The sequence below is a fragment of the Sylvia atricapilla genome, chromosome 4 (genome assembly GCF_009819655.1).
Source record: "Sylvia atricapilla isolate bSylAtr1 chromosome 4, bSylAtr1.pri, whole genome shotgun sequence".
Taxonomy (NCBI): domain Eukaryota; kingdom Metazoa; phylum Chordata; class Aves; order Passeriformes; family Sylviidae; genus Sylvia; species Sylvia atricapilla.
The window spans coordinates 57115021-57140097 of NC_089143.1; the positions used below are offsets into that span (position 1 = coordinate 57115021).

The 25077-nt window shown below is 39.4% G+C and overlaps 1 protein-coding gene across 2 annotated transcripts; it reads right to left on the reverse strand.

Annotated features, from left to right (window-relative positions):
• Window positions 1-279: 279 nt before the first annotated feature.
• On the reverse strand, window positions 280-21800 carry CLGN (calmegin). Of its 2 annotated transcripts, XM_066317968.1 has the most exons (16): window positions 21195-21760; window positions 18998-19168; window positions 18155-18225; window positions 16667-16725; window positions 14509-14650; window positions 14240-14321; window positions 13304-13496; window positions 11288-11477; window positions 10568-10681; window positions 9833-9989; window positions 8747-8962; window positions 7135-7254; window positions 6819-6957; window positions 4886-4963; window positions 2880-3013; window positions 280-1282 (listed from the first exon to the last, which is right to left on the reverse strand). In XM_066317968.1, the coding sequence occupies exons 1-16, from the start codon at window positions 21270-21272 to the stop codon at window positions 1208-1210; spliced, it is 2019 nt and encodes a 672-aa protein (XP_066174065.1). In that variant the 5' UTR covers window positions 21273-21760; the 3' UTR covers window positions 280-1207. The 2 variants fall into 2 exon arrangements, with proteins under 2 accessions (XP_066174065.1, XP_066174066.1); XM_066317969.1 differs by lacking the exon at window positions 4886-4963 and having other exon boundaries at window positions 21195-21800.
• Between the last annotated feature and the right edge of the window lie 3277 nt (window positions 21801-25077).

The following is a 25077-nucleotide window of genomic DNA, read 5'->3' on the forward strand; positions in this document are numbered from 1 at the left end:
AGGCTTCCAAACAAGCACTTGAAGACACTGGCTTCTTCATTAGGGTTAAGCATCTCTTACAGACTTCCATGGAACCTGCTGGGAAAATACTTCTTTTCATAAGAAAATCTGTTAGATTCCTTATGAGTTAATGTATTTCTACTTGTTTGCAATGTATGACTACTTTTGCTAGCATCTACACGTTCTACTACTACTACAGGCAGCTGCCAAGCAGCAAGAGGTTTCTGGTGACTGAAATTTTATTGTTTAATATACAGGTGAACTTCAACAAAACAAGGCTTCTTTACAATAAACAGTTTATTTAAACTATATTATGAGAATGCCCAAGTTACTCACATTGTAAAAAACTTAATCCATCAAAAATTCTTATCTATATTAATAAATTTCATATTAAGCAAGAATTAATAAATATTTTTAGGTGACAATATACACTTAGCAAGTATTCTATAAACAGGTTATACCACTGTTTTAGAACATGAGAACTATAAAAGTTTGAAAAAATCATCTGTATATGACTTCTGCAGATTTGATACCTGCATTCAAGAGTAAAACAAGTCACATCAATTACCACTTGTATTCTACTTTAAAATATATCTTGAAAATAAATTACTGTAACCAATGCCTAAAGTGAACAGGTGACCACCCATGTAACAAGATCAACTAAAATAAATAATTTACAATAAAAATTGTTGCTAGCACAAAATCATCATACAAAAACAATTATTGCATTTAGCTCTGCACAGAAAAAAGTACCCTTTTTCATAGCAGTGTGAACTGCTATAGATGCTACATCTATACTACCATCTTCTTTTAGCTGAAAACTGTAAACAGCTTATTTTGTGCTAGAGCTACAAAAGTATTAGAATGCATTCATTTAAAAAAATATTTAGAGTAAGTTTATCTCCAACTAATACTAATTTCTAAGAAACTTCAAATCTTAAGAATCTTCACCTAAAAATCAGTTGTTCAACTTGAAATTTCCCTTTTATTTTGAATGTGAAATACCAGCTAACTCTTCACAGATAGCATTTATCCTTAAAAAAGGGGAATTGAGGAAATTTTGGGATGGATAAAGAGGTCAGAGAACTAAACCAGGAGGTTAAATAGCAATGAGCCTCCCCTTTTCCTGTCAAAGCTCAGGAATTTGCCAGGCCCACTGAAGTGGCACAGCAAAAGTTACTGTCACTGTCTCACAGCTGGAAATAACTCAGTCCTTCCGAACTCTTCTTTTGCGCACTGATTTCAGTGGTCGATCTCCCATTCCTTCATCAGTTTCTTTCTTCTGGAAAAAAAATTAATTCAGCATTAACATTTGAAACCTGTTTTAATTATTGAAACTGGCATGCTATGTTATTCCCCTTTCTGAATCCTCCAGTCATTTTATCACTAAATGCAGCACTTAAGTGACAGGACATTTTTTTCCACACTTCTAATCTGATGGTTAATAAAGTGGGTAGAATACTTTTCATTTCTATATTCAGAAGGAAGAGAACAGTATGTCAAAACTGATGCCAGAAATTTGGTTTTGCCCTTGTCTTTGCTGGTTTAAAAGCAGTGACTTTTAAATTAATTTAGCAACTTCCTTAAAGCGCACCTTTCGCTACTTTAATTTCTACTTCTGAAGTAAGCCGCATTTAAAACATTTGAACTGTTTCCTCTGCAGAGCTACAAATAGAGCAAACTGTCCTTAAACCAGATGTGGCGTTCACAGTTTCAAAGCAATGGGCTTAGAGGCACAGGAAAAGCCTTTCCAATGTGAAATCCATTCTCATCAGCCCATGCATTGCCTCCTCGCTTTCCTGCACCACCTAATGGCAGGCAGCTCCTTTAGAAGGAACAGCTGACAGAGTGTGGCCCAGCATGAGTGAGGACACGGGGCACATGATGTGTTCCAGACAACTGACAACAGAAACACCTACACACTGAAAACACTCAGAGAAATGCGAGCCATGGCCTCACTGGGGCACTGTGTAATGCCACAGACACAGGCAGAGCTTGCTATTACTTCCCAAGGAGTGACCTAAATCTTAGTGGGGTTCAGAAGATACTGTATTCCTGGGTAAACTTACAAGGAAAAGAAAACTTCTCACAGGAACAAGAGAAGGGTTGATTAACAAGAACTTTCAGTGTTGAAACAACGCAACCTCATGCAAAGTACAGTTTCCTAGAAGAGTTTTACGTGAAAAGGAATTAACATTAAACAACTCCCTTAACCTGGGAAGTGACTCATTCAGGGAGTGACAAGCACAAGATGATCAGTGGGTGGATCTAAAGTGTTTCAGACACTACCAGTTTCTAAATGAAAGAATAACGAGTAGCTGACAAACAAGAAAAGGACAAAATCCATTCTACAATGATATTTTATGAAAATAATTTTATGGAATATCTGGCTGACTGGATTGATCTGCAAAAGAGAAATGAAACCACAGATGCTGTGTGCAAAAACAGTGTTGTTATTTTGCTTAAAACCTTATTTTGGAATAAAACCCCCCAATATGTAACTGAAAAACTTAAAGGTTTTTCTAGGTCTTAGGAAAAGGCTATTCAACTGGAAGCACATGTTCTATCAGTTAAGAAGCACAATGGAAACTGACCAATCTGCTGCAGCATCCGAATTTTCAACACTTGCATTCATTTAATGATCTGTTAAAAACGATACTCATGTAAAACCATTCCATGTTTAGGGAGCTGCCCAATCATTTCCATACTGTAACTGTATTTATGCAGGGCATTTGAGGTGTCAAACTCAAAGGAAAGTGTGTTTCTACCTCAGGACTTGTTTTATGCCTCAACAGAAGAAAAACACTTGTAGGTAACGGGGCTTAGAAGTAAGATGTCAGACAATGGCAAGGAGAAAGTAGGGGAAAATGCAAACTTACCTCATCTTCTGAATCAGATTTATTTAACCTTTCACCTTCTTGATTTCCATCTGGAACTTGATTTTCTTCTTCATGTGGAATTTCATTTTCTTCTTCATCATCATAAATATCTTCACCATATTCACCTTCATCTTCTGCAGAAGAAGTTAATTTTACTTGGTAAACAGAACATATTACAAATACACTATATCCAGACATACTAGTAAGGAAAATAAGCCAATTTCCGTCCTAGAATAAACTGCTTGTTTAGAAAACCCCATAAAAACAACTCTGTGATACAGAGAGTAGAATTCTCATGAATTAGTAGAAAGTAATAGTAGTAGTAAGTAACTGCCAAATTTAATAACCAATTTCAATACTTTGCCAACTTTGCCTCTTTTCATAACAGCCCCACACTGTCTTCAGACTTGTTACTGACTTAATGGATTTACTTTACTTTAAAACTAGCAATTGTATTGGACAGTTTTGAGAGCAGAGTCCAAAACAGGACAACTCAGACATCCCAAATCTGACTAAATCCTGATTTAGATGGGAAATACCATATTGCAGTTATCAGTCATCCATCATGGGAGACACCCACATCCTAAGGGTACTCCCCTTTTCAGCAGGGAATTATTCTGACATACTGTTTTGATTGAAGGATAAGCAGCTCTTTACTTCTCCCCTTCTTGGGCATTTTTGCAATGCACCGCACTCCCCTTAGCTCACTCAAAGTATGTCCAGCTTGCATTACTACTGCACTGCCAGTACCCTTTTACAATACTTTCTTATTTACACCACATTCTCATTGTTTCATGTCACTTACACTGAAACAAAAGTATCCATACAAATTTAGAATGTAGTCACATATCAGAGCAGACTCTCCTGATTCTTGGTGACAAAAATCTAGAAATACCTAATCTGTTAAAATATTTGAGACTTCTGTAGAAGTACCAAGAACTTTGGCTGCAATATAGCTATATACTGAGCCAAACAGAGCTTCACCAATTGTTATGAAGAAGTTACTTTTGCCATCTGTCAATATACCTGGTTCGTATCTACTGTGTCTCTATTATCAAAAGGAGAAATAGGACCAAATAACCAAGATCATGGTATAAGAAAGATGTAGACAAAGATGTCTGCCCTAAAAATAAGCCCTTAATAGAAGAGCTTAGCAGAAATTCACAAAGCCTTTGCTCATATTCTAATAGAGATAGGAAATTATCAATTATGCAAACCCAGCTCCTCCCATAAGTACGAATTTCAAGAGAGGGGAAAAACCGCAAAGAAAAAACACTTCAGACATCAGAAGCTGAAGAACCCAGAACAGAAAAACTATAATATTTAAAATTATTATTTAAAATTTAATCAATTAGCAATTTAAGCATCATTTCCTATAAATAAATGTAGAATTTGACAAATAAGGTTCAGACTGCCCCTGAAATTCCATTTTGTGGCAATATTCTTTTACTTCCTGCAACATCTTTCTAGAGGTCAAGGAAAGCAAGGAGACAAAGCAGACAAACAGACAATGCCACAAAAATTAACACAGAACAAAATAAAACAGTAAATCCCATGGACAATGCCCTTCAAGAAGTACTCTGCCAGCAGCTCATTGTCACTGGTGTTAAAGAAATCACCACATGTTTCTAAAATCTGCTGTTGTGCCACACTTTCCTCTTCTTTCTTTTTCAAATGGTCCCACAATGTAATGTGGATCTCAAGTCACTCAGTTTCCACAGCTCAAAACCCCAGTGCCTTCAACTCCAAAAAACCAAAGGAGGAGGTAATGACTATGAAAGAACTGTAAATATCATAAAGAGAGAAAGATACTAGTAGAAAATTTTTATGACTATTTCTCCCTATACTATAGGGAGAAATCTCAGAGGAAACTCGCATCTGCACCTGATGGAAGCTGGCATCCCCCAGCCTGCACTTCTATCATCAACAAGCAAGCAGAGGGAAGAAAACAGATAGAAGAGACCCACTTGCAAGTCCTGGCCCAAACTACTTCCCTTTTCCAGTACCTGAAACAGAAGCCTCCCTTCCCATCTTCTTGGTTTCCTTTATAAGCTCTCGTTTTATCTCATCCATTTCTCTTCTCTCTGTAGCAAAAAGAATCAGGAAAAGGAGGCAGAAGACAAATTCTCTAATGCTCTCAGACAGAAACAGGCAGAAGAGCAATAGAAAAAAAGGGAAGATTTCAACCTGCAAGTGGTAAAAGGTGGCAGGAAGCTAAGGGAAGCTAAGCAATCCTTCTTAAAGCAAGAAGCCATGAAGTCATAGGACAGCAAAGTGTAATACTCCCCTCTGAAGCCTAGAATTTATTTGAAAACCCTGGAATAGTCATACAAAAGCTAGCTAGGTTAGCTTTACTCTGTGTTCTGTTTATTAACTAAAAGTAAAGGTCTAAAAGAGAACCTACCTTTGCAACACCATAAACAGCTGTTCCAAGTACAATTTAGGACAGCAGTAGGAGCTGAACAATGTTCCTCTGCAATTGCCCAGGCCTTATTTCTAACATTGAAACACACATTTTAACGAATTATTTATTAAGTGATGTGTTGTAACTAAATAAACTAACTGACTTAACAGAAGAATATTGGAAGCGAGGAATGGCAGCCTTGCAACAGCAACATATTAGGTACAAACTATCTATGATCCAGACTGGGTAGAATAAAACAGAGTCAGTAATTCAGGAGCAAAGAACAGGTCGAGTAGAGTAAGATCAAAAGGAAAATGTAGGAAGATACAACACTGAAATCATGTACCTACAATTTAAGCTAAGGTAAAGAATGGATATAGCATAAACAGAATAATTAGGTGCCTTGGTAAGGCTCTCCAACAGCAAGGCAGATGGACTAACTTCGGTGTGGCAAGCCCTGTGCCAAATATGTACTCCATTTTGTCAGTACTGGCATGGGAAATGCTGATGCTGAGTAAACTTGTAAGTGATACAGACAGAAGCCATCAACACTCATGGAACATGGTGCAAAGACAGACAAAACTCACCAAGTTTCAGTCAGTAATACAACGTCATGTCAGTACCAAGACAAAAATCCCAGCAAAACATGATTGTCTGCTATGTCTCTAATTATCCACGCCAGTCCTTTGTTCTCAGCAAGGAAGAGTGAAATAAGAGGCAGAATCTTGCAGAGTTCTGAAGCTAAAATTTTTCTCATCATAGTCCAGATAATGCAGTGAGTTAAATGCTTTGGCTTTTATTCATTATATAGCCACAGGGGAATGCTAACAGCACCTCAGAGCCATAGCTGAGTAGTACCCAGCCATCTTCAATACAGTAACACAGGATCATTTTATCCTTGGATGCTGAAGTACAGCTCAGCCTACTGATTTGTTACTGATTCATTTCTCCCCTGGGCAGTAGGACACACCTCTGCAGGCGTGCAATAAGTTGCTAAAAGGCAACATAAATGAAACTGCAGACTTCAGTATGTCACCCTACTGTATTTTCAAGCTTTAACAAGAGTAACTCAAATCAGTGACCAACAGAATAGTAAAACCCTCCCAGAGGGGTGTAAGCAGATTTCTGTTAGAGACTTAAAGCTATTCCAGACACCTTTTAACGAATAAAGTGACTTTAACTTTTTTTAATTCAGGTACTTATATCTGAATAATTAAAATTTATTTAATATATGAAATATATAGAAGGGATAACATATGTATCACTGTCTACAGACATAAAAAATAGTGTTGGAAGCATGTTCACCTCTTGAAAGTGAAAAAATGCTGAGTGGAGCCTTACTTTCTGCTTATATTTATCAGAGCTATTAGCCATGGGGTACCACTCACTGGAAACTATCAAAGAGGAAAAAAGGCTCAGAGCAAGGCACATTTCACAAGGCTTAAGATAACAGGTTGTAATTATTGGCAGTGCAATCCCTGAACTAGTTCTATTCATGTCTTTAACCACACTGCAAGCTGACACACTCATCTTACCATCTTCACCAGTATCTTCATTTTCTTTTTCCTCTTCTAGTTCATCATCTTCAAACTCCTCTGTCTCTTCTTTTAGTTCTCCCTTTGTCATTTGCTTAGATACATCAGTTTTTTTGAAGTCAATATATTCATCTGATTTCTACAACAAATTAAAAATCTATTTATATTTCAACTCCAATTAAAAATTAAACAGGCACTGTAAGCTAAGTAATATCAGTGGCATATTAAAAGGGGATATTGTTGCACAGATGCTCAGGAGTTTTCAAACAAAGCATGAAGAATAAAATCAAATAAAAATATAGTAAATTTCACTAACCTTTCCTGGCCAGCAGAACAACACAGTCAGACCAACAGGGAGTGCTATAGTAAAGATGTAAAGAACCCAGAGCCATGGGTGTTCTTCTGCAGCAGCCAGCAATTGACTAAACATACCAGGCTGTATTAAAAAAAAAAAATTAAAATAATTGCATTTATATCTCTCTCAACATTTAAATAAGTTTATGAAATGTTCTGTCTGCATTTATATTGTCCAAAACCCTTCTCTATCTTTGCTTTTTAATGACTAAAATAATATTGCATTTCAATACTAGTAAAGCAACAACTCTACAAATTGCAAATAAATGGCAGGTGTTGAGCAAGAAGGAACAGATGTACAACTCCAAGCATACCAGACTGGCCACAACTCAACTTTGTAAGTAACTTTTGAAGTCTTGGCAACTTCATACTTCTTTACACCTTTCCCAGCTACTTTGTCTTTCCTGCACACTGTGCCAAAACTCAGCTGAAAGTTTCCAAAGCATCAAGAGCCTGAGGGCAGCAGTTCCTGAGAAGCAATGCTGGCTCCACCTGTACTACCACCTTCTCTCCTTCGACAGCCAGTTATTCAGGGAGTAAACTGTTCTCCCAGCACAGCTCTGACTTACACAGTAGAGACACTTAGGCAAGTGCCTGCTGCATCGCTGTGAGAGCTACAGCAGCAACTGAGGAATTTTGAGGCACAGTGGAACAAGGGGACTCAGAGGAATTTTTCTGCCGTTGTGTGTACAGGTACAGATACAGGTTCAGATATAAACCCAAACTCTTTGGAAAAAGCCAAGGTTGTGTGAAGGGAAAGCTTTCATGCTGGCATGGACAGATATGCTGTTGTTACTTGCTCACTCTGTGACAAGCAGCAGCTGTAAGGAATTGCCCACATTAGCCACCCACCCATGGTTTCTCCCCCACAAGTGTAGCCTGCTGTTGGCATTTAATTAGAAGAGAGGACTGTTGGACAGAAAGAGGAGCGCAGGCAGCCACTAGAGGGACCCACGATCCCGTATGGCAGGGCACATCCATCCCACAGCGCAGGGCAGAGAGGGGAAGGCTGTCCAAGTGCAGCACACAAATAAAATGTGGATGCACACATTCAAACAGAACAGATGCAGCTCTATAAACATACATGTCCTATTTTCAGAGCTGCATTACACACCTAAGCAGCCAAAGAACTAAAATCATTAAACAGAAACAAACATTAGACTATTCATTCCTCATGGGATGGAAGCATCTAAAGAACATACATCATGCATATAGCCACAAGAGAAAATAGGGTGCAAGGGGCAGGAGGGAAAGTCTTTGAGTGTAAACGACTCAGCCTTCATTCTTTCACTTGCTGTCAGGTATTAAATTCTAATATCCATATGAACAGCAGAAGGCTTCACAGGATGTCAATTTCTCACTAGGTGTTTAAGTAAAATGCAGTACCCTTTTAAATTCAAGAAAATATTCATCTAGAAAAGGTAAAAAGCCAAACTACAAGACAGAAAACCCATCAGTTACTCAGCAAAATAATTACAGACAAACTAATACTCTGTCAGCACTGACAGAAAATTCCTCCAACACCACAGCTTCTTCACTACTTTCTACTATTAAGAACATAGTAAAGTTTGTACCTCATTAGCACTTGCTACTAATTTCTTCAAGCCCCAGCTATCTGCTGCCCAGCGATCTGCTACTTCTTTTTCTGAACATATGATGAAGTTATCAAAGTAGATATCAGAGGTCATAGACCAGAGTTCTAAACCAATAGCACTGACAGGGGTCATCTTGAATGGGTGAAGATCTTCAAAATAGTCTGGGTTTGGTATTTTCCGAGGGTTCCAGATTCCCTGTAAATGGAAGCAAATGTAATCACGTTACCTATAGCTCACCAAAAGAACAACTTGTGAAAGAGATTTCAAAGTAATAAGATTTTTTTTATTTAAAAAGGCAAGCAGTAGAGTTCAACCTATTTAAAACAGAACTGGAAACAGCCTGTAGGATTTTGGCAGATGGGTCACAATTTTATGGCTTAGGGCAGACCTGCTAAGTAACTTTTTCTTTTTTACTGTAGAGGTTACAGTAATAACTGACTCGAAGTGTTAGAGAAAATTTTAGGGAAAGAAAATTCAGCCTTATGATACCTATGCAACTAGAGCCAAATTTTGTGTGCAAACCTGTTTAGGGTGTTACCCTCAGAGACATCAGATTAAAGTACTCTTCAGCCGTAACTAATACAAGTAACTTTCTTTAATATCCAGCTGATTATCTCTTATATTTGGAGGGGAGGAAGGGATTTAATTATCCAAAATTGATGCTTCCTCTAAAATTGAACTGGTAAGGCAATCTGCTTACTGAAATGCTTCATTTGTTAATATTAAAAAACAAACTAATTCAAAAGACTCCCATTTAAAACCCTAATGTAATTCAGAATGCAATTCTGAAGACCATACTAAATAACTGGTACCAATGCAAATTGTACAAAAGGCAACTTTAAACACGTAAGTTGTTTTAAAACAGGAAGCATTATTGTTTCCCAGTATACTTCAAGGGGAAAAAAAGGCAAATTAAAAGCAAAAAAATCTCAAATCAATGAGGTATTCAGACTCATTCTAAAATATAATTATATTGCAAAAAAGCCTAAGGATATATATTACTTTGACCTGCTTGGTCTGCTGAACTGTGTATCTTTTAGCAATGACCAACAATTTGGCTATTACCTGATAGTTCGGATTATCTATCATAGGTGCTCTCCACTTCCCTTTATACTTTGGGTTATTCTTCATGGGACGCACCCACTCTCCACAACCAGGTGCAGTCTCACATTTTGGATTAGGGATCTGAGGGGCTTCCCACTCCCCATCCATTTCTTCATCCCTAGAGAGAAAAAAAACCCATCCTAACAACTGCTTTAGTTGTTTAGTTTAAGGTCAGCCAGGTGTCAAACACAGCAGTCTGAAGTTAGGGTCCATGTATATTGTTATAACAACCTCAGAACCTGAACAGCTCACAGAACTTGACCCAACACTACAAACACTTTTTTTAGGAGTGCTACACCTTTTTATTGAAAGGTCACACGTTCATAACTACACAGCATGAATGACTTCAATTACATTCCTGCCTCTGCAGACAGCTTTAAAGTCTTCTACCCAGGATGCCTACAGATCCCTTTGAGACTTACATTTTGATTTTAAGTTATCAACTTAAACTGTAGTAAATTCTTTCCAAGGGGACCTTCATATTCTGGTTACTTATTTATCTTCAGAAAACAAAAGGCAAGGACAAGTTCATGTTTTTATAGAAGCAGTGCCCCACACCAACAAATACGTGGCCATACCTTACGCATTCCAACTGACTACCTCAAAAGACAATGAGATTTGGACTGACTTCCACAACTAACAATCTGCCACAGAGAACAGTCTTATTTACAAAACACATGAACAACCTGCACTTACCAGTCCTTTGGTTTTTTTGCATTAGGGTCTGGAACATACTGTGGTTCATCATCAAGCCACCCCTCAGGCTTAACAGCATCAAGATCTTCTATTTTGGCAGGTTCATCTTCATCCCTTCAATTACAGAGGTATATTAGAAAATACAACAGCCTGACTTTGGTCCAGTGTACTGTTCAGAGGAATACAACTGGCATTAAAGGGATGATTTTCAAAAACACAACAGAATTAGACTCACTGATCATGAACATTGGACATATTATTAATTATCTGCTTATATATATTTGATTATATTTACGTTGTTTTATAGTGCTATTTAGTCCAGAAATTGCTGATATCAAGTGGCAGGTGTCAGTCAGGTTCTTCCCATTGCGGTTTTCTCCACTTTTTCTGAGTTGTCACAAGAACAGTAGTTCACACAGAAGTAGAAATTCATTGTATATTAAGACTATACGGTAGAAAAACTTCTTACTCTTGTGTAGCAATCTTAGTTATTACTTGCAACCATGCACGGTACAAAATCAGCAAACAATGATTCTATTTGCCTCCTTAGAACATGACCAGATCCTTATATCCACCTCAATTATGTTTTCAACCTTCAGTGCTTTCAGTGAAATGTATTCCAATTGTCATTAGCAAACCCCAAAACAAAACTGGTCAAATCTTTCAAATAAAATAACCTGTATGTAAAGGACATTGTAAAAATTAAAATGTTCTCCTTACCAGTCATCTGGTTTGACAGCATTTGGATCAGGTATTTTTGGTCTCTCATCCCAGTCATCAGGCTTCTGATCAGTAGGATCATCTACTTCTTTGGAAGGATTTACTGGAGGAATCATATTCTCAAGAAGACTTCCTTTACTGACAACTGTTTGGTCGATTAATATTTCAAATGTATCATCGGGTTTGAGCACTAAATTGAAGAAATTGATATTGAAGAAATAAGGGAGCCATTTAATTTTACAGACATATTTAACCAAAACTACAGAATAAGCACAGACTTAGTCAAATACCAGCTAACAGGACCCTCACTAGCAGAGAAGACAGACTCCTCACTCAGGCACTGGATCTGGACATAAAACTTTGCCCTTGAGGGGACCTATGACCAACATCAGGCCCCCAAAGATGAAACTTGAAGAAAATTCAATTGTTGAAACACATCCACACACATTCTAAGGGATTTTTCAAAAACCTACCAACTTGGCCAAAATTCTGTTTTTACTTCAAAAGCACCAACACTGAAAAAAACAATCTCTGTCCCAAAAGGCATCTCTGCTACTAAGTTACAACCTCACACTTGAACGTGGGAACACGAGAACTGTACCAATAACAGAGCAGAAGGATCAAAGCAGCATTTTCTATCAGGTTCTAACCTCTAAGAGCCACTTCCCTCAAATGCAACACTGCAAATGTTTCAACATTTGAAAAGCATCTCCTGGATGTTAGCAAGTGTGAGTAACTGAGAGGCCAAGGTCACAGAACTGAGCAGTGTCAGACTCAGTACCCAGATCTATTTCTAATAAGCACTTCACAAATGTGCTCACTGGTTAAATAGCAGGTTCCACTGTCCACTTAACATAATGAAGACTACTAAGTAAAAGTAATTACCACTCCACTTTCATGAAGTTTTCTAAAGACAGGTTAAGAAAACCAGAGTAACAGTCTTGTAACAGTTTGATAATATCTCTAATGATGGCCTTCCAGCCCGAAATTTTTCAACAGTATTAAAATATCCATAAATGCAAAAATGAACCCTCCGTATCACCTTTAGATAAAATATGAAGAACTAATTTTTAAACTCCTGTTATCAGTCACATAAATGCATTGGAATCACAAAGCTCTATGCAGTCTGAGCAATTATAACAGAATAAATGCAATCCAAGTTTAATTACCTTGATTCATAATTTCTAACAAACAATCCAAACATAGGAATGCATGCATTCCTTTATTATGAGAGTCCTATTATCTAGGAGTTTAAGTTTGCTGTGGCATACTACAGCAATCTATTTTAGAAACCACTGAATTTTCCCATGGCACAGCACTTGAACATGCCTTCTGTTATTATTATTATTATTATTCAGTGGAAGTTAAAGGTGCAGTCAGTTCAGCTGGATTTGCAGCATGCCACAGATTAACCCATTCTCTGATTGCTATTCTTCCTCAGAAGTTAGAGAAAGGGGGTAAAAATTAATTTAACTTTCATTTCTCTGTACAGATCACTGGTACAAGAACAATTAAAACCAGCCCATACTCATTCACTTCAGAGTCTGTGCAGACCTATCTGTTCATGCACTCTGCTTCAGGTGCAGGTGTTGGTGAGAACTCTTAACATGTGGAAAAGAGTGGTGTGTGGCTACAGATTTAACTGCATTCCTCTGAACTCTGACACCTTCCTGGAATACTGGGCAGTTGTATATTTTAGTATCTTTCCCAACAAAAATAGTTTTAACATAATAATTACTGAAGGCCTTTATTAGTAAAGGTTAGATAGGGCTGGTATGGTTTTTTCCTGTAACTGAATGTTAAGCAGCAGTATCTGAAAGCTACTTTTATGTCCTGCAGTTAAACCCAGTCATTAAACCATTTTACCCAAATCATTAAGCAACCACCACTCAGTATTAACAGCTATTGCAAACAAACAAAGACTCAATTACAAAGCTTTGGCAGACAAAACCACATTTTTAATCTCTCCTTTCCAATTTAAGAGCTGGAATTCCACTTCAAAGAATTAAACAATACCAAGAGTATACAGATGTGTCTTCTTGTCCAAATAGAATTTTTTTAGGTCTACATCAGGACGTTCAGCATGTTTCTCATCATATTCTCCAGTCTTAGGATTCTTATGTCTGAAGATAAAGTGTAGTTTGTAATCTTCTCCACATTTATCTGGTCCAAACATAATCGTGTAAGGAGTTTTGTCAAAAAAGTATTCCTGTAGAAGCAAGGAAGCTGAGCATGTGTTATACTGGACATTTTATTACTTCACTTTTGCTGCTTCTATTTCTTGGCAGAGAGCATAGTTATCTATTTCTAAAAAGCAAATGAGAAGTGGTAGGGTAAATCATGAAAGGAACTCAACAGTCCTCTGGGGTTGATGAGTGCTCTCTGCTCTCAGGGAACACACTCACTCTCAGTCTCTTCAAGGAAGATGAATACATTTACATCTTTAGATTGTATCCTTATGTGAAATAGGAATGCCTGTCATAAATCAAAACACCCAAGTATGTCTCTCCCTCTACAAACATGACACTAAAAGATGGAAAGGAACAGGTTACTGTTCTTCGTTTCATTTTCCAATAAAGATAAACCCCAGGATATTAAAATCCAGTATTTTATCAGGACCTTTTTCTCTCTGCATTAAGTAAAAGCAACAAACAACCCTGAAAACATCAGACACAATTATTCTCCTGCAGATTATGCTGCATTACAGTTATGTCAGTATCTTTTGACTATTTATGTTTTCTGTATTTGAATACCTAATAACATGCATGTGCTGTTCAGTAAAAAAATTATTTCACAAGTGATGAGTTAAGATCCCACAGCTTCTATTAATACAGAGAGTCATACAAAACATACACAAAAGTCCTCCATCCTGGATGTCAGACACCACCCATGGAGAACTAAGCTGTTCCTCAAATGAACAACTGATAGCAAATACTAAGCAAGAGGACATACCAGATTCAAGTCATTGCTGCTGGAGAGAAGTTTAATATATGCACCACCACAGTCAATGCCTTTTTGAAAATTCACTTCATATCTGGGCAAAGAGAAAGTGACAAAACATTTGGAGCATCAGAAAAAGACAAATTAACTGCTAATCTGCAGTTCTCATTATGAATATATTAAGACTGTGTATTAGTAGCTACTGTCAAACCACTTCTATGTAAGCAAAATGTTTTAACTTACTAATAAACATCAAGAAAAAAATCTGAAGGATTACTTACTGAACAATCAAAGGTTTATCATCAAAAACAAATGCTTTTGTTAGCATTGCTGATATTGCATGATACTTTGCCACTGATTTTAACACTAATCCTTTGTCTCCAGGCACTGCGTTTTCTTTCAGCTCTTCCACTTCCCATCTTCCTAAAACACACACAAAGTTGGAAAAAATGCAGTCTGAAGTAAAGAAAAGCCTTGTTGAAAGCAAAGAGATAGCAACAAATAAAGACTACATGCCAAAGTAGGGAAGAAGTAGGAATAACGTCAAAGATGTTATTCCTTGTTGTTCTCAAATTTACAAAAATCTCTAAGTAAACTTTAATATTGTAGATCTGTATCTTTAGGTTGTGGTACCCTACAATGGCTAGAGGAACAAAATACTTCTCCAGATTTTAGATTTACTTCTACCATCAGCACATAAAACATTAGTCACAAAGCACTGTGTAAAGCTCAAGACCTGCATCACTACAGAATTAGCATCTTGAGTCAAATCTAATCACAGCGTAGATCAAGTTCCCTCCTCCTCCCCAAGGTCTTTCCAAGAATTACCAGATTTGGTCCAAAACGAGGCTACAACTCTGAAAACAGCAGATTTTATATTTATACATTCTCCAGGTTTGGGATAAATACAGTTGAATACACATGTGCCCAATATCCAAATAACAAAATTTCTTCTAAAAAGGCAGTTACATTTTCTCAGATTAACATGACAAGATTCATTGGGGTTTTTTTCCAGGAAAGAACATAGCAAAAAAACCCTCCTTTTACAATCCACTGTAATCTTGAAGAATGCCTGTGTCAATGTAAAAAGGAAGAAAACATCAGGAATTCCTCAGCATGTAATTAGGGAATATTCATAAATTGTGATATGCAGACAAAACAGTGATTTACTTTTATTCAGCTGAAGTGTGATTAGTCAAGTTGTTAAGGAAGGGCAGATATGCAAGTCAGTAACAAATCCCTAATTTCTCCTAGCCTAATGGACAGGAAGGAGGAAAATTCCATCCCCTTCAGTAGTGCTCCTTCCTGGAAACGAAGGCCAAACAATAATGCAAGGCAAAACAACAAGACTGGAAAAAAGAATTGGAAAGTAGTTCAAAAATTATGTCTTTATCACAGACTTTATTAAATGTTGAATTTTCTGACTTCAAGCAAATATGACAGTTCTGACATCAAAAACGATTTTTTATCTAATATGACACCAAGTAATCAGGGACCTCATTTCTCATAAGCATCTCATCTGTGTGGCTATCTCCTCTGCAACTGCTGAATTTCACCAATTATTTTGTTTGTAACCACTACATCTAGAATCATCAGTTCTACTCTGCTCTGCACAGAGTTCTGCAAGTTATGCTTCCTTATCCCTTTCTATTAACACAACTGATTTCATTTGACATAGGAACAGTAGCAAATACTTCTCTGTTGCAGCAGAAACTTTTTCTCTTCTCCCCACTCCCTCTTCAGTGAGCTAAACTCGGGTCACAAAATTATTGCCGCAGATCACACATCTGCCAAAATTTTAAGCAGCCAGTTCTAGACTAGAAAATCACAAGTGCAAACTGCAATGCTTAAACCACCAGTACAGTTTTCATCATTGCTTTCCAAATTTGTTTTGGCTACTCTGAGACTAAACTGTACAAGAACCACTGAAGAGCCCTAAATTCAAGCACAGACAATCTGAAAAAATATTTGAAGGAAAACATGGTGCAGTTTTAACTTTCTTGTTTCAGAGGCTATACCAAGAGACCAATCCATGAATCAGTAGGAGGACAGATGGAGCAAAATGGAACACAATGCTTTAGAACACCGTTTAGCAACTGAAACTGAAGTGGTAAATCTCTCACATGATTTCAGAGAAGACAGTTCTAAAGAAACAATACTTGTAAACAGTATTAAATATCCAGATGCCAAAGGGTATTCTGGTATCATCCATGGCAATACACTGTTGGAATGACAAAAAAAAGTATCTTCATACTAAGCAACATTTCACACCTCAGTTTCAGGATAATAGTCAGTATACAAACTAACATTTTTGACCTATGCCATCTAGATATTCAAAGATAAGCTCTGTGTTATTTCTCAAAGAAATAGTAGTTATTTCTCAAAAAGCAACAGAACATCACAAACTACACAGTGGAGGTAAACATTAAAGCTGCTTACCATCATATTTAGCAACGTTATCATCCATGTCTTCTTTCAGAGTTACAGACAACACCCACCTAGAACAAAAATGGTACTGGTCATCTATGCAAAGCTGGACTATTTAACTAACAAAGGACAAACAACTTTTGTTTCTAGGCTGTCAACTTGTAACACTGATTTTGAGTCAGCATCACGGAACTGTATGTAGTTCAAAGAACATGTAAAGAAAAAATAAAGGAGGGTAGTCTAATCCAGCATTTCAAAACATTTCCTAAAAATGTAAATGAATAGACACTTATAAGTCTAAAGGAATTAAATTCCTGAATTATTTAATTCTGAATAAACTTCAGTTTTATATACAAGTTCAGTTTGGCAGAATGGGATATGCATATAATGTAAATAATGCACAGACAAGAGCAAGTTTCACACATAATATCTTCAATATGATAAGAAAAGAGAAAGAAATCAGCCACAGGAATCTTAACTTTATCTGACAGTAACAGCAGAGGACAAAAGGGAAAGCTAAGTGACAAATGCAGATTCCAAGTGTACGGTACACAGCAGATCCAACACACTCCTCATCTCCTCCTTGCAGTCACATTTGTCCACTGTTAACAGAGATGCTGTAAAAGTATGAATAGCAAACCAGACCCTTGGCCTATAGGGGAGGGATGAGTGAGGACATAAAGCATCTCTACAAGTCGTGAAGGATTTGAAAGGTCCATTCTCAAAAAAGCTACTCTATTCTTACCCAGTCAGTTTATAAGTACACTTTTCCACACTTCAGGGAAGAAAGGCAGCATGCTGCTTACATTCCCATAAATCTTTCTTCCATACTCCTTAGTCTTATGTAAATGATGCATAGCTAGACCAAAAAATCCCGAGCACTGTAGCTAAAACTTTGAACATTAGATTTAGTAGGAAGACAAACTCATCTTTGAACAGATCTCAGAAAGCCAGAAACTTGGATGAATGATATCATTCAAGTACCGCCATTAAATCTTTGCATCTGTTAATCAAGGTTTTCAGTGGTTTGTTTGCTTGGGTTTTTTAACCACCATTATCACGTACTTAATAATTTTTTCTGTCATCACAGGTGCTGCTTTTGCACTTAACGTTTAGAATTGACACATACCTAAGATGATGTGAAAAGAAAGAGCTTGCTACTGAAATGTAATGGCACTTCACCTCTCAGCTAGTTAAACCCAACTGGCTAAATCTTTATATTAGTTCTCTTAATGGCCACAGATCCAGAGTTTATGAAAAGTTTCCTTAAAACACACACAAGAAAGTAATATATCTGAAATGCTAAGTGTCCAGCTTAACATCATGATTTGGAACAAGAATTTGGAACATAATTTGGAACAAGAATTAATTGCCTTCTCAATTCTAATCCCCATAATAATAATTTTTATAAAGACAGGAGCAGAAAAATGAATACAAAATAAACCACAGTAAGTTAAACTGCTGAAAGTAAAAGTTTATCATTTTAAGGCATAGGCTTACCTAGACATTCCTTCATCAAAGGTTTCTGTAAAATAGACTTCCCCAGTTGGCTTTGGAGTCTGGTACACAACCTAAGAGATATGTACAGATACACGTCCCAACATAAATTACAGTTTTTCATTTCAAATCCAGTCTTGTATCTCCAGAAATAATCCACCCAGGCAGACCAACAGATTTGGTTCATTAGAAATACCTAGGAGCATAAACCCCCTTCCCCCACCCACGTTTCAATAGTTTGTGTGCATCCCTCCAACAACGAGCAATTTCACATCTCTGAATTTTAAAAGTTGCTTCCTCTGTTCAAAGCTCATAACTAAAGCTTTGCTAACATCTTATCTGAAACGAAACGCCAAAATTTTTTCTGAACTTGTACCAAATCTGCTTCCGTCTTTATATGTTTTCCATTGTTTTGTTTTCCCATCTATTGTCCACATCTATTTTGAAGAAGAGCATACAGATTTCCTGGTAATAAAGACAGTGCCAAAAGGCAGCTGTGACTGATGAAGTCAAGAAACTGGTCCAAAGTCAACGTCTCAGTGAGACCAAGGTGCTTTCCATATACATCTTTAGAAGTGGCATGTTAGGACTTGCAAAAAAAGGTTCTGTATCTAGACTGAAGAAAAACCTTTTCTTTATGTCAATCAACCACAGGCAGGAGATTTTACATTTGGACATAAGAGGTTCATGCATTAAGTTTTCCCTGTATGTCACAGAGAGCAACCGAAAAACTCACACTGCTACACTGGACACCCACTCAGTTGTCAAATGCAGATTAACTTGCTCTAGTTATAACTATGCACCTTGTATTTAACCACCTTGAACTAAAGACTTCTGTAATCTTACCTCTATAGAAGATTTATCTCTGTCAACATCAGCTTCTGGGGACTGCTTGTCAAAATTCTCCACTTCAACATCTGCATCCAGATTTTCTTCGTTTTCCATCCCAGCAGACACTGAGCTAATTATCAGGACACCCAAGCACAGCCAGTCCCACTGGAAGTGCATCTTGGTTATCTGAAGAACTGAAACGGACTGGTTTTAATTATAATTTCAAGGATATTATAATTTCTATTTCAATTTTACTCCAGACTTTATCTAAAAGAAGAAAAACGTCCCATTAAAATAATGAGAAATAACTATCAGAAAGTGTTGTCACTATAATATTAACTTAATTTGCATTTTAAATTTTTTTATTACTGACTCTCTTTTCCCTCCTGTTTTCCCTGTGGAAGTGCCTGTAGCCTGTTCCTTTACCTTGCCAAATCCAGCAAGAATCTGACTGCAATATATATGCTTTTTTTAAGAACTAAGTAAGACTGCCTTTATTTTTCTCATTCATCAAGAACCTGAACAAGCAATTAAATTTAATCAGTCTCTACAATGCAGCAATAAGTAACATCCCTTTCATTAGGAAAAATAAAATCACAGATTTAGAATGTATTATTATCCACTGCCAGAACTGGATTTGTATTTGCCCCTACTTCCAATGACTACATTTAAATAAGTGCAGAGTCTATAGTGGCTCCAGCTGTAAGTGCCAAAAAGAAGTATAAAATGGTTCCAGAAAATATTTTTTGTTTCAAAATTATTATCAAATAATTTTCAAGTTTAAGTTAAGCAGAACAAGAGTTTAGGCTTAAATGCAAATACCTTCCTAATTTCAGGGAAACCTGAAAATCTTTAATCTGTACAAAGGTCAATAGCAGACAACTATCCCAGCCCTCTCAATCTAACCTGCTGTGAAAAAGATTGTTGCCCAGTATTTTCTGCTTCATGTCTGTAAGATATACAAATCCCATTTTATGTTAAGAGTATCCAGTGATTTGAGGAAGTGCAGTGTCAAAAAGGCTAATGCAAGTCTCCTCAAAGGTCTTGCAAAAAATGTTCTTTTTTTCTGAAATTATTTTTGTCTGAATTCGGACACAGAATGAAGACAGATTCTAGACACCTCTGCACAGGTATTTATCATTTGGTCCTTACTGATTTCTATTCACAGTAAGCTTAAATAAATGCCGGTATTTATTTTACTGTTGCAATACAGTTTCAAGCCTTGCATTACTTGTAGCACTACTAGTTATACCAAATGCTCTGGTGCCTTTTGCACCTGAGAAAGCAGCCACCCTCTCTGTTACATGACCACTCCTTAGAGATTAGATTGTTTACCACTACAACTCTAATATCCCAGCAATTAGAGATACTACTATCTTATACTGAAAGTGAGTCTCTTTCTTCCCGGTTTTATCAAACTTGGTAAGCAATTCAAACATTATAACTACACTATAACTAATAACTATTTCAACATTCATTTTTTTTAACACCTGCAAGTTTTATCAAGCAACACATACAGAGATTAAACAGTATCAGGGCTTTATTTCTTTAAAGATCTATCAATTTAATATTAATTGCACTGATTGTATTTAGAGCCAAAACACAGGATTATCATAAAGAAGTGTTTCACACAGTGGTACTACAGTACTAGTCAATACTAGGAAATAATCAAAAGCCTCTTTTTTTTGGACTAGCACCTACTTTCCACAAAACTACATTAATCATATTAACATTCTTATTTTCTCCGCCACTTTTATCCACAATCCCTGCCATTCTTTGTGGGACTTTACAATCTTGCTTGAAGATGGTGAGTCTGTGGCTCCCTCTTTTTTCAGGCGATACATTTCAATAATTATCTGCAAATTTTACTAGGGTTTTGTATTTGACTTTTTTTTTAATTTTAGTTTAAAAACTAGAGATGTTTTACTTCATAGACCTCCTTAGCAGTTCTAGAACTTAAAATAATCTTGCCCTGAAGCTTTAAAGTAATTGAGTTTATCACAAGTGAACATTTATTCTTATGGTGTATTTTTGAACACCTTTGCCTGAGGAGTACCAGCTTTACCAACCCCATTTTCTTGTTTCTTAACTATCCTATTAGGACAAGCAGCCAAAGAATTCCATATCAATACCTTCTGAACTCCTTTACTCCTAACTAAATATTAACTATGTATCAGAGTGGCCTTTTTAGCACACAGCCTGCCTACCTTACCTTAGCCAGTTCGTCATGCAGATGCTCTGCGCATCTCCTGAGGCAGAGCAAGAGGCACCACTTTCTCTCCCAGTACATTTCAGGTGTGTTTGTGTATGATCCAAAATGCTTTTTGCTTACATAACTGTGATTTTACTGTAATTAGCCCCAACCGCTTTTGTTCCATACACAGACAAGGGCATCCAAGAAGTCACACTAATACTCATCTTTTCAAACAGCTCCCTGCCAAAATTTCTGATGCTTTCACTTTGTTCCCACTGAATCTTATCACTACACCTTGATCCTACCTAGGACTTCCCTAATTTCCCTCAGCTTTCGATTATATCTCTTACTTCTTCCCTCAAGAAGAGAAGGTGCATTTTACCTTTGACCATTTGATACACTTTTAAAATAATCCCAGAAATGCTGAAATATGTTATTGAGACCAACTACACTCAACTACCAGGCAGAGATGGTTTTAACCAACCCAGGGTATCTTTCACTTTTGTGAACTTTGCCACGCTACAGAGTCTTAGAATTTAAAATAAATATTTCAACTAAGCCAATGAGTTTCTGGTCTCAAAACACAGCTTCACACTACACATTTAATTATCTTTAAACCTACTGAACTTTCCTAATTAACACATGAAGACATACGAGAAAATGTTCTTACTCTATTTTCAAGGTGGCCATGAAAATAAGCCAAAATGATTCCCACTGTTACAATTTCCTCAGCAGAAGAAAGCAAATTAAAAGTATATGGCTCTCATAAAACTCCAAACATATTTCCTAGCAGTCTTGTCACTGTATCTTGTCAAGTTCAGACCTGTCACTTTAAACATACACTTTGCATAGCTTGGTCTCTTTTTACCCTGGGTAACCAAGCACAGCTCCACATCAGAAGGACATTCAAGCCAGCAGCACTACAGCAAAGCATGCTCCAGGGACCAGCAACAGTGCTGCAACATCAGCACAATATTGCACCTAAACTAACAGGCTGCTTCTTCTGAGACACAGACTAATATTTATAAAAGACAAGGGCAGAAGCCAAGAACATTCTGACTGGATATTAGATTTTTTTTTTTCCCCCAAGAGGACAGGTAAGCAGTGGTACAGGCTGCCTAGTCTCGGTCCCTGGGGTTTTCCAAGACAGCCCAGATAAAATCTCGGAGCAAACTGGACCAGCCTCAAGGCTGCCCCTGCTGCGAGCAGCAGGTCAGGAGAGAGCTCCTGCTGTCCCTTCCCACCTGAATGATTTGATTTGGGTCTCACAGTCCAAACGTGTAAAGCCGTGTATCTCTGCACCATGGGCTTTTGTGTACTGTGTACATGCCACAAGTTGGTGGCATCATTATTCCATCTGCTGCAGAAATAAGCAAGTGGTCAGAATCTTTTAGATAACCAGTTTTTTTCTGGACTTTGAAAACAGTCATGCCTTTTCCATGTAACTCTCAGAGTTCTGCATTCTCAAGCAGAAAGGGAATAAGACAGACATTCTCACTCTGAAGTCCAAAGCTCCTCCATCCAGTATCAACACATGGGCTATTCATACAGTCAAATATCAGCTCCATGAAGGACCACGAAAAGTGGAGGATTTTTTACACACCCTTCTTCCATCTGTAACCATGAGCTGCAATTGTATTTCTCCCCCATTCTGCCACACTGGCATCAACCTGACAACATCCAGGTGCAACTGCTCCATGAAAAGCATGCAAGAATTCCCACACTTGGAATTTTTCCTCTGTTGGGTTGTGAAAACTGTACTTCTCTCCCTTTACCCGAGATGTTAAGCCCCCTGTGCTGGAACGGATGCCGAATGTGAAATTCAGCAATTACTCCAGCCGCAATGCTGCTCTCCTGCAGCTGCCTCGAGATATTTTACTGCTACAGCGAGCTCGACTCAAACCTGCAACAAGCCCTTATATTCCAATTTAAAAACCAGACGTTTGGGTCACCCGGTGCTCTGTCAGTAGCCCAGACGAGCCCGCTTTTTGGGACCCCGCGAAGTGAGGAGGAGGGCAGCAGGCGCGGCGCTCATCGTTCACTCCCGAGGCCGCGCTCCTCTGGCCCGGCCTGGGTCAGGGCCGAGCTCGCAGACCCCTCACCGCGCCCCTTCTCGCCATTCCCCAGCCCAGCTCCGGGGCCCTCCGCCGCCGGGGAGGCGCGGGCGGCCCGGGGACACCTCCCCTCGCCACACGGGCCCCGCACCTCCCGCCGCTTCTCCCGGCCCGGTTACCAAGCACCGCGACGCAGCTCCTCCCAGGGCGGGCGTTCACCGGCGGTCACCGGGGCGGTCCCGGCGCTGCCCGGCCCGCGGCGGGCGGTTAGCGGTGGTCCCCGGGGCGGTCCCGGCGCTGCCCGGCCCGCGGCGGGCGGTTAGCGGTGGTCCCCGGGGCGCTCCCGGCGCTGCCCGGCACGGGCCACGGCCGGGCGGTTACGGGGTCCCCGGGGGCTCCAGGCGCTGCCGCCCGCGGCTGGGCGGTTTAGCGGTGGTCCCCGGGGCGCTCCCGGCGCGGCACGGCCCGCGGAGGGCGGTTTAGCGGTGGTCCCCGGGCGGTCCCGGCGCTGCCCGGCACGCGGCGGGCGGTTTAGCTGTGGTCCCCGGGGCTCTCAGGCGCGGCCCGGCCCGCGGCGGGCGGTAGCGGTGGTCCCCGGGGCGCTCCCGGCGCTGCCCGGCCCGCGGCGGGCGTTAGCGGTGGTCACCCGTGGGCGGTCCCGGCGCTGCCCGGCCCGCGGCGGGCGGTTAGCCGGCGGCGGGAGCCGGAGCCGGGCCCGGCGCTGGTCCCGGCGCATCCCCGGCCGCGCACGCGCGCAGCGCCCCCGCCGCTCCCGGGGACGCGGAGCAGGTGCCGCCGCTCGCGCCGCGCCGCGCCGGCCAATCACGGCTGCACAGGGAGCGCAGCCGGCGCGGAACGTGCGTGTGGGCGCGGGAGATTGGCAGCGAGCGGCGCCAATGGGAGCTGGCGGCCTGAGGCGAGAGCCAATGGGCGGTGCAGACGCGGCCGCCGGCCCGCCCATGCGGGGCGCCGCAGCTCACGGCCCGGGGCGCTCCGCCGCGTTCGGCGCCGTTAACGGGGCTGTGTCGGTATGCCGGGACCGGCAGCGCCCAGCGCCCTGCCCCACAGCCCTGCAGCCAGAGAGCGGCCAGGAAAAACAGCTTTCCAGCCTGTAACCTCGCATTAACGAAAGCCTCAGTTACAGATGGACGCTCACCGTGATGTTTGAATATACGTACCGCGAAGCACAGCGAAATAAAAACGTTCTAAATAAAAGACCTAAGCCAAGTTCATATCTGCATGCTGTAGTGAAAACAGATGGTGGCATGCCCCTTGCAAAAGAACTAAAAAGATTTAAGACGAGAATGGAGACACAGCATTCAGAGAAACGAATAGCTGTGCTCCTGTGAAAATCAAAATTGTTTGAATAAAACATTACAATTGAACTGTTGAAAGTCGTATGTTTAACTAAGTTCTGATTAGTTGTTTTAATTAATTGCAAGCAGTGCCTGCTTTTAGCCAACACTAGTTTTCTTCACAGACTTGTTACTGTGATCATTAAATGAGTGAAACTTTAAGTTTGCTAAAAAAAACCCGACAGGCATCAATAACCACAGCCAAAGGGAACGAAAGATCGGAGAACTGGGATCTGAAGTTTGTGGCCCTTCAAGGATACTGAAGTTACCAGAAGACAGGAGATCAACTTGTCAGGTGTTAGAGACTTCCCGTCTGAGAGAAAGACAATAAAAGGACTAAAGAATGTGGATCAAATTAGCATGAAGAGCACGAAATCAATAACCATTAGAGGATAGAATACTAATTAACTAAGAGAATTGTTTAACTTGGAGCCAATGAGCATTAATTCCTTTCTGTACAAAAAATGTGTACATAAGTGATAAAGTTTTGTA

Excerpts from the sequence above, each read along its gene's own strand:
- CLGN (XM_066317968.1), bottom strand. The coding sequence starts at position 21,272 with ATGTACTGGGAGAGAAAGTGGTGCCTCTTGCTCTGCCTCAGGAGATGC. Across the intron at positions 10,682-11,287 it reads GCTGTCAAACCAGATGACTG|GGATGAAGATGAACCTGCCA; the intron begins GTAAGGAGAACA and ends CTGTAATTGAAG. Across the intron at positions 7,255-8,746 it reads TAGTAGCAAGTGCTAATGAG|CCTGGTATGTTTAGTCAATT; the intron begins GTACAAACTTTA and ends TTTTTAATACAG.